This window comes from Camelus ferus, chromosome 12, assembly GCF_009834535.1.
Source record: "Camelus ferus isolate YT-003-E chromosome 12, BCGSAC_Cfer_1.0, whole genome shotgun sequence".
NCBI classification, from domain to species: Eukaryota; Metazoa; Chordata; class Mammalia; order Artiodactyla; family Camelidae; genus Camelus; species Camelus ferus.
The window spans coordinates 31,269,052-31,279,072 of NC_045707.1; the positions used below are offsets into that span (position 1 = coordinate 31,269,052).

At 37.2% G+C, this 10,021-nt stretch overlaps 1 protein-coding gene across 1 annotated transcript in view; it reads left to right on the forward strand.

The window, feature by feature from the left end:
* The window catches only part of CPNE8 (copine 8), a 185,781-nt gene extending 176,555 nt beyond the window's left edge, over nt 1–9,226 (forward strand). The window contains exon 20 of the mRNA XM_032493309.1: nt 3,882–9,226. Coding sequence (XP_032349200.1) covers nt 3,882–3,953 — 72 coding nt within the window. The 3' untranslated portion in view covers nt 3,954–9,226. The remainder of the gene's footprint in view (nt 1–3,881) is intronic.
* The last annotated feature ends 795 nt before the right edge of the window (nt 9,227–10,021 follow it).

Genomic DNA, 10,021 nt, shown 5'->3' on the forward strand with positions numbered 1-10,021 from the left:
CAGTTGGGCAGCAGGAGAGAAGAGGTTAAGGAAGCTCTGACACGATCTGACAGCCGCAGGTCCTGACTCATAATGGTCACAAGAGAAAGTGTGCTCCAGATGTCAGAGTCTTATTTCTGCTCTGAAATTTCCTTTGACCAAGCATGCCAAACAAAACAAAGTAAAACAAAATTAAAGATTCTACATTCTACCTTAAAAATTTAAAAGGCAAGAATTTATATTTTAGATATTGAAAAACTATACTGTATCCTGTATAGCTATACCGTGACTATACTATATAGCTAACCTTTGCATTATATGTATGCTTTGTGTATTTCCAAGTGGACTGTGCCTGTGGCGGGGGGGGGGGTGAATATACACCTTCCTATTCATGTACCTGCATATGTGAGTAAGCAACAGTAAATGTGGAGACAGTAAACAAGGGCTTGTGGTACAGAAGAATGACAATGCTTTACAAGCAATTACTGCCTTTCCTGGTGCTAATTACCTACCCTGGAGGAAGTATTCCCAACCTGTACAGAATATGGACAAGAACATAGAAGGTTAGAACTTTGCAAATGCATTAATAATAGGACAAGGAGACTTGCAAATTCTATGCTAATACTTATAATTTTAATGTATTCTTGCATTCTCTGCTTAGCAGCATGGGAGAAGGATTCAATGAATACGGATTTGGCTGTGAGGAAGAGACATGGAGGACTACAGTTATTAGAATTCCATCTACTGGTTGTTAAGACTGAATTCCATTTAACTTTCTACTCAAAATCCTACCTGCATCCTCCATTAGATAATCTATTTCTTGTAACTATTTCCTAAACTGCAGTAATGACTTTGATTTGGCATTTAATTGCTTATACAGCAGCTATCTGACATGGGACCTCTGCCTACATCTGTCAAAATTCTGCTCACCCACAAGGCCTTGGCTCAAATTCTGCTTTTCAACATTGGCTTTCCTGCATTTCCTAGATTGCTGGGAATCAATACCTCTTTTTCTCCAACCTGTACATGGGTGTCCTGCTCTGCCTCTTGGTGGGAGGGGAGGGGCTTTGTTTGCAATGGAGAGTCTTACTGCTGTAACACTGCTGAGGGGCAGTTGAAGTCTGAGGTTCATTAACGAGAAGCCTATCTGCTTAAAGATGTGAGTCATGTTCTTGAATATATCTTTTGTCATAAATAAAGGTAATGCTTTACCACCCATCCACTTTACTCCTTTGTCCTATTTCTCATTTCTTTAGAGAAGAATGTACTAATTTATCCAGCTTTTAAAAGACCCGAACCATCTCTCAATGAGTTCCCTGCCCGCAATGTTACCCAGTCTCCCACACGGCTCTGCACAGCCACTCCTGACTGGGATTCCTCCTATCTTGCAGGACAGAATCCACAAATCTTAGTTTCTGTTCTCCCCTAAAGCAGAGCCCAAGACAATGTCTGAGGTGTGTGTAATAATCTCCCAGAGTGGGAGTGAGGAACTTGAGAGATGGAAAGAGGCAAATCTATTACAAGGCTATGATATCAAAGTCAGTGGAGGCAACAGGGCTCCCTCCTGCCCCCTAAACTTCTGAAGCTCAAAAGGAAGGCTTCATCCACCCCAGGATTAACTAGGAGAAGTGTATCTGTGAGCCCCCATCTACTATTGGTTAGTGTGGCCTATGCCTCTGCACCGCTCACACATGCTTGAAGAATGGGCTACTCCAGCATCTGTGGCATTGGAGCCTTTCCAGGGTGAGAAGGTAAAGACATTCAGTACGTGCCCGAGGGAAGATATTGTCTGCAAAATGTAAGCTGAAGCCTGCGTCATCAGCCATGGCTGAAATCAGAAGTGAGGCTGAGAGAGTGGGTTGGGACTTGGGTTATCAGAGGCATATGAAACACAAGGCCTTCAAGACACACACTGAACTGAAATTGCCTATCCTTCCAGCCTCTTGTTCTGCCCACATAAAAAGCAACTTGGATTAAAGTGCATGCTGTTCTAAGAATGCATCATTCTATTTCATACTCCATGCTTTTCCACACTCCAATCCTTTTTCATTCTCAAGCCCACTCATCTTCCACAGCTCTGCTTGGGTATCTCTGCATAAGTTAATGTCTCCTTCCTTTTGTCAGAATAAAGGAAACCTCATTTAAAATGGTGTCAGGAAGCCCTGAAGGGGGCGCTCTCATGCACTACCACTCAGCTTTGCTTGCACATCTCAGTAGTGAAACAGCTTACCTAACACACTCTAGCAGGAGAAAGAGAGATTCTTCTCCTTGCCCAGCAACAGCCAGCCAGTGGGAAACTGCTTCTCATCCAGTCAGAGCCACCAACTACCCTGAACTCTTACTCTTTTCCAGTGAACTTTTGTAGAAAACATTCCCTCCCAACTTCCTCCTTTTTCTTCTATGAAAGCGCCTGTCCTTTGTTCTCTGGACTTCCCTATGGTTCATCATAATTTGCTTGTCCCAGATCATAATCCCTCCACTATCCCCAAATAAACTCATGTTGCTTGTTAAAAAAAAAAAAAAAACTGCTATTTTATTTTTAAAGTTAACACTTTAGTACATTAAATATCATAATGTATATTTTAATGTAAATTTTAAGTTAAAGTGTAATATATTTAAAAGTACAAAATCGTAAGCACATTGCTTGATGAATTTTCACAAGATAAACACATTTATGTAGCCACCATGACGATAAAAAATATGTTACCAGAGGCCCTCTCTTTGCCCCATCACAAATCACAAACTGCACCTCAAAGTAACTACTGTCTTGACTTTTTTGGCTTTTATATAAATGGAATTACACAATTTGTACTCATTTGTCTTACTAGTTTCATCCAATATCTTGCTTGTGTGATTTATCCAAGTACTCGTGCATGGCAATTTTTTTTCAATTCTTTATAGTATTTCATTGTATTAATATATATCACAATTTGTTTTTCTTGACTGATAAGCACTGGAGTTATTTTAAGATTTGGAATATGATGAAAAAAGCTTTATGACTAATATTGTATGTGACTTTTGATACAGACATGCATCCATTTCTATTGCGCTCAAATCTCCGTCCTCTTACCTCTCCTACTTTCTTTTCAGGCTATAGAAAACAGTCAGTTTTAAATCCAACATTCAAATTGTAGAATCCTTGAATGAACTAGAAGTTGTTAAGTAACTGTGTGCTAAGCCAATAATTCATTATTTATTGAAATACTAAGGCTAATTGACTATTATGAATCATCATAATCCACAAATTCAAGTCAGTTTTATCTGTGCTTCAATACCTGGGTAATATAAATTTCTTTCAAGAGATTCCCCAGAGACATCCAGTTTGAAATATATAGATAAACAGAAAGCTGTTCATAAAAACACTCACATCAAAATTTGCCTTGTTTTCTTTGATTTTTAATTGTCTTAGTCAACTCCACTTTATCATACACGTCATACTTCCGGTTGGTTCATTGAAAGTGCAGGTTACTTACTTGCTATACACTAGAATTGTTCAGAACTGCCATCTTTCTAGGAATGACTTAGTAAGAGAGGCAGGGGCATATTCTGAAGCTGCTCTGTTCATGGTTTTGTTGTTTTTTTTTTTCCCCCTTCTGAATGAGGCATAAAGCTGTGACTTTCTGAGTTAGAACAAAGTTGGTTCTTGACACTGTCAAAATCAAGGAAATAATTATCAGCTCTATAAACAGTACCATAAACATTGAATCCAGAAACCCAGAAATCACTTCCTTCTTTTCTCCCACATCTTGTCACTCAATCCATCCTGTATATTCCGTATTACTTACCTTGTAAGTCCACCAACTCTTTCATTTTCACTGCCCCACTCTATATGACTCCATCATTATCTCTGACTTGTATGACTACAACGGCATTTTAACTTGCTTCCTTCCCTTCTGTTTCAGTTGCTCCAAGCCTTTCTCCACACTGCAGCCTGGCATCTTCACCAACCTGAAGATACTGCTCTCCCTCCTTAAATCTACCAAGGGTTCCCTCCTACCCTTAGGAAAAAAATGCTGCATTTGTTATCATGGCCTGTGGGCTCCAGGTTACATCTCCAGCTTCACATCTTACCTACTGTCAGTCGTGGGAGGCTGGAGAGGGAATCCGAGGAGGTGAGCTGCCCAACTGGAAAAAGCCGTGAGAAGCCAACACGGAGCAAAACACCAACCACCTCATTGCAGCACAAGCGGGTGGTGAGCACGCTCAGGTGTACGCACTTGTCCTTTTAAAATGCTACTGGCGCATGCGTAGTGCTCATAATGCCGACTCATGCTACTGGCGCATGCGTAGTGCTCATAATGCCGACTCACGCTACTGGCGCATGCGTAGTGCTCATAATGCGTACGCATACTACTAGCGCATGCGTACATATACCTCTTACCAGGTGCAAGCTATTGTGAACTTCGGCTTGGCCCAGGACCTACTCACTTAAGGCTGCGGACACCTACCCTTTCCCTCTTCCCTAATTCCTTTTCAAACACAGGTACACACACACCACTCAACCTCTTAATTACCTGAATGGGCCGTGTTTCTGTTGCCTCTTCCATTGCCTTAGCTACTCTGTTTCAGATATCATTTGCGCTGAGAAAGTCTCTCTGGCCCTTCACACCCTGCCAAGTGTTCCCAGAGTACTGTAATATCCTCTTTTTTTTTTTTTTTTTTTTTTTTTTTTTTTTATTACTAAGCTACAGAGCCTAGTCAGGACACTCAATAAGACATTATGGAATTTTTAAAAAATGAATAATACTATTCAAGGTTCAGAATCCACATAGGTTGGGTGGTCTGTCACAATGTGGCATACTTTATATAGTGCCCTGAATTTAGTGTAACAATTAAATTTATCTCCTCTATAGCCACGTGACACTGATTTTTTTCATCTGCACACGTAGAGGGCTTACTCATAAACTATTATGGGAGAAAAAATCAAAAGCCTCCACTAACATTTGGTATGAATTACTCATGAAAAATAATTCTGTTTGAAATATTTTTAGTTTGAAATTCAATTTTCTATGAGATTTTTCGTGTCTATCATGCAGTCTCTGCTTTGGAAGGGTTCCAAACACAATAATCTATCTAAATAATGCTCTGATTGCAGACGTCAATGTTGTGAAGTTCTGGGATGCCTTCAAAAGGTCCTGCATCATTTTAATAGTAAATTAAATAAAAATAACTAAAATAAATAAAAAGTTAAATTAAATAGAAATAAAAAGAATGAAAAGTGAAAGAAAGAAAGAGATCCAACAAAGGTGAAAAAAAATTTCCCGTAAAGGGACTGGTAGAGGATAATTTTTGATGTTCATCCCAGCATCACACCGGACTCTGTCTAATGCCAGAGTAGTTACTCAGAAAAGACTGAACTGAAGGCCCTATACATTCAAAAGTGCATGCTTTTTCTCAGGAACCACTGTTATAAAATATTCCTTGCTCTCGGTTGTTCATTAAATATATTTTCCCAGACAATTCTGCTTAATACTCCTAAAAACATCTTAATGAAATTTTATTCCTTTAATCTTGCCTGTATGGGACTGATAATATATTCTAAAAAGAGACATAAATAATATAAAATGACAACTGTACAGATATTAGTGTAAACAGCATTATGTGTGCTCTGCTTGCTCTGTTTTCTGTTTAACCTTGTTCAATGGGTTAAATAGGTAATGGAGCATTTTTTAAAACCTTATTGGATTGGTTGTTTCTTGCCCTCCCAGCTTCTATACCTTTTATCAAAGGCTGCCATTTATCCACCAAACAAGTATTTAATGAGAATCTACTATTTTTATGAAGCTGCTGAAGGTAATAGAGATTCAGCAATGAACAGAAAAAAAAATGAAAACATTTTTCTCCTGCTCTCATGGAACTTACCTCCTGGTGGGAATGCCAGAGAACAAGAATTAAGTTCATAAAACTACCCCCTGGCTTGATCCATCTTAAAACATCAATTACACATAATTATTATTGTTTGGATAATTATACTGTCAAAAATAAGGGAATAAACAAGATCATTTGGGTGGGAGAAGGAGAGAGCAAGTTTCAACTAACTTACCCAGATATATTCTTAACAAACACTTGGGAGTTATAGATTCTTAAGATAAAAGAGGTTTACAATTTTTTTGGTCAGTGTTGTAGAACATTATATTTGTATTAGTATTTTAACAAAAAAAACTGCATAATGTATTTTTCCTTTAAGTGAATATAATCCATCAAAATGTTTATCGCTCTCTCATGTTTCTGAGTATGAGATTTATGTCCATAAAGAGAAACAGTTTTTTTCAAACTAGTACTAATAACACATAAAACCTATGATGGCATACTCAGTGGTAAGTCATTTTTTTCTCCTTCATATTGGCCACTGCGTATATCTAAAGCAAGACTTAATTTCTATCAAAGTACTATCTTACTAAGCCTCTTTAGTGGATAAATAGGACATATATAACTCAGGTGAATGAGAACAATCTCTAAACTTTCAGGTTTTGATATTTTTATGTGTGGGAGGGGCAAAAATTGACAGGGAACAAGAGGACTCTCAACAAAACAGTATCTTACTGCTAAGAAAATGCTGTTTTCCTTCACTGTTGCAATAGGAGATAGTGTCTATCATCCACTCACCGGAGGGAACTATTGAAAATTCAGCAGCCCTTTTAGGTATCCATGATGATAATCAGAATCATTTGGTTCCACAGGCTATGAATGGACACAATAATAGTCTATATTACAATGGATTTAGAACTGCGCCCTTCCTCTGGGATGTCCATCTGAAATATGCAGCCTGGGAAAGGGATGGTGTATTCGAAGAGATACAAAGCTTTCCCAGTAGCACTCAGTTTTTGTCATTCATTCATCTGTGCATGCATTTACTCAACATGTATTTCTTGAGTGTTCATGTAAGGAAACATGTCAGTATAAGGAAACCTAACTTCCTTAAAATAATCAAATCCAGGGGTAGGGTATAGCTCAGTGGTAGAGTGTGTATTTAACATGCATGAGGTCTTGGGTTCAATCCCCAGTACCTCCATCAATACTAATACTAATACTAAGAAATTAAAGCCCACATCTCCCCTAAAGTGAAGGAATGCTCCTACTTCTCTTTCACTTGCATATTGCTCCCTAACTCTTGCCACCGTTGCCACATTGACCTTAGGATTTCTTTACAGACTAAATGCCAGGCACTGTGACTGCATTAGTACAAAGATAAATCATGTATGACCCCTACCCTCAAGGAGTGTATATTCCTGTGGGAGATAGAAGAAAACTGATCATTTTAGAAAAGTGTGATATGCATTACAAGTGTGTATTTATGGGAAGATTAGTAGCACACAGAATATCTTTTAATTTAGCTGGGTCAATAGAGATGGAGGAAAACTGAGGCTACTTTTAAAAAATTGTGTAGAAAAGAGTTAAGCAAACAAGAAGGCCATGGGGATGGTAAAAAGAAATGAGGAAAGATGTGATCAGGAAAGAAAGTTGGGAAGTTATTTCAATACTCCAGACAAAAATTTGAATCCGACACTCACAATAGGAGAACAGGTAAAAATTCCAAGAACTGGTTATGATAATATTAATGAGCATAAAGAGCTAGTAGTTATTGAATCATTTATTAGGCACTTTTTGTACACTTACATGTATTATTTTACTTAATTCTCATAACCACCATATAAAGTAGGTATTATTATTTTTCTCATTTTACATATGAAGCACCAAGAGGTACCAAGAGACTAAATAATATTCCCAAGATTTTAAGCTAGTCAGTTATGGCAAGAAGAGTCCCAATTAGACACTGTGATGCTAGAATTCTTGGTCTTGACTGTTAGGCCTCAAAGGAATCCTTGCCAAAAACAATGGAAATTCCTGGGTCTTTCTGAAGGCATGGGGCTTGTGCAGTTTTTATAAGTCATCATCTGAAAATTAAAATTTTATCCAGAGAATTCGGTTAAAGTGTCAATAAAGACCAGGAGAAGGAAAAGGCAAAGTAGTTATCTGTCTACATCTTTGAAAATTACCGGATTTCTAACACCATTTTATCCAGCGTCAATAGCATTTGACTAAGAGTCATCTTTCCTCTCTGTCCTCACCTGGCTGAGTGACCAGGCTGTCGCTGAGGCTTGGATGTCTAATATATGAGATGAAAAGACTGAACTAAGTTATTTTCAAAGTCTTTTCCAGGTCTAACATTTTGTAGTTCTGACTGTCAGCAAAAGGGGTGCTACAAAGCAGTTATTAGTTTGGCTAAGGGGGCAGCAATCCTTGAATAAGACTGTCATCCAGAGTCCTTGCAAAGCCTTAGCAGTGATAATATGCCTGGCAAATGGAAGGTTGTACTGAGTACTGAGGGTGAATTCATCTGTTCTTGCCAAGAATTAATTTCCTGACTCTATGGTCACGCTCAGGCCATTGGATTAGTTTGCCTGGGCTGCATTTAACAATAAAGAAATGAAATTTGAAAAGTAGGGTCAGTCTCTACAAAAACACGCTACATTAATGCAACAGTATCAATGGCCAAGCAGTTCCAACACCAAAGAGAATGGTCAACCAGGGGTGAGAACTGAGGTAAAACATCTGGACTTCAGCATAGAGCAATGTCAGAAGAACTCGGTATGTTCTTTGAATTCAAGCCAGTCTTCAGAGTTTTTCAACTTCTTTTTTTTTTATTTACATAAAATCAAATAGTTCAGATAGATGTAAAGTGAACATTACATCCCTGCCTCCTATCTCCAGTTCCTCAAGTGGCACTCCCCTGGGCGTATCCACTATTTGCAGTTTCTTTCATATTGTTTCATAAAATCTATTTCTTTATAAGCATCTTGGATATTCTTTCCCTCTATATACACATATTTGATAATATTATACTTGTTTTCCCTGAAACTTGCCTTCATTAATGAATATACTGGACATTTTATCTATAGATAGACGTAAATATCATTCATTCATTCATTCATGTATTCATTCATTCATTTATGGCATCTTGTGAACCATAATTTGCCTGTACCATATTTTCTTGGCTGTTTGGCTATACCAGAATGTAATAATTACCGATTAATCAGCATTTAGATTTATTTCAGATTTTTATTACTGCAAACAATGTTTCAGTGAATTTATACATCCATGTTTGTGTATCTAGGATAAATTCTTGGATGTGAACTTGTGAAGCTATTATTAATTTGAAGTGTTCTTTATATACAGAGTAAAGTTGTGCTTTGTCTACACATGTTGCAGATAATTTTTCTAGATTAAAATATTTTCTTTATGGTAATTGGCTATTTATTTTCAATTAAAAAAAAAACTTATTCCTTTATAGATGAAGTTTTTTTTTTCCCCCTGTGGAAAGGATTTTATCCACTCAAAGATGATTGCCCTTTCTTTCTCTAGTACTGTATTTTTTAACATTAAAATACTGTAAAATGTATTTTGATATAATAGATGACAAGGGCAACCAGGCTTATTTATTAGCTGACTACTTGTCCCAACAACATTTCTTGAATACTTCTTCTTTTCCCATTGACATTTATAAACTTTTAATCTAATCTATCTGTCTTCTTTATATCAATACCAATATTCATTAATCGAAGTAACATTTTTATATGCTCATATCTTATATGATTTCACTCTCCCCTTATTCCATTTTCTCTTTCTCTTTTTAAAATTCAACTCCCTCACCCCTCAAAAAATCAGGTTAAAGATAGTAGAGTTTGATGATATCTATTATGAAAGACTAATTATTTTTTAAAGTTTAAGAGTCCTGAATGGTAGGTTGGATCTACAAGAAAATTCAAGTTTTATGTCTATATTTGCCTATTTTATGATATATGTCATTCATTATTTGTGAACTGAGGGCTTACATCAGAGCTTTTGTCTCCTGTACTTTGGAATGATTTCTGTCAGTAGATTACAGAAACAGAAGAAGTATCTTCTTTGGCCAGACTGCTTGCTGATACAAACCTCAGTTGGTACAGTGTGAACGCATATCTTTATCAAGCATCTGTTTCCATGGGCAATAGCACATCTGTGTAAAAGTTCAAATTGTTCATAGCTTTGTTGCTTAATAATT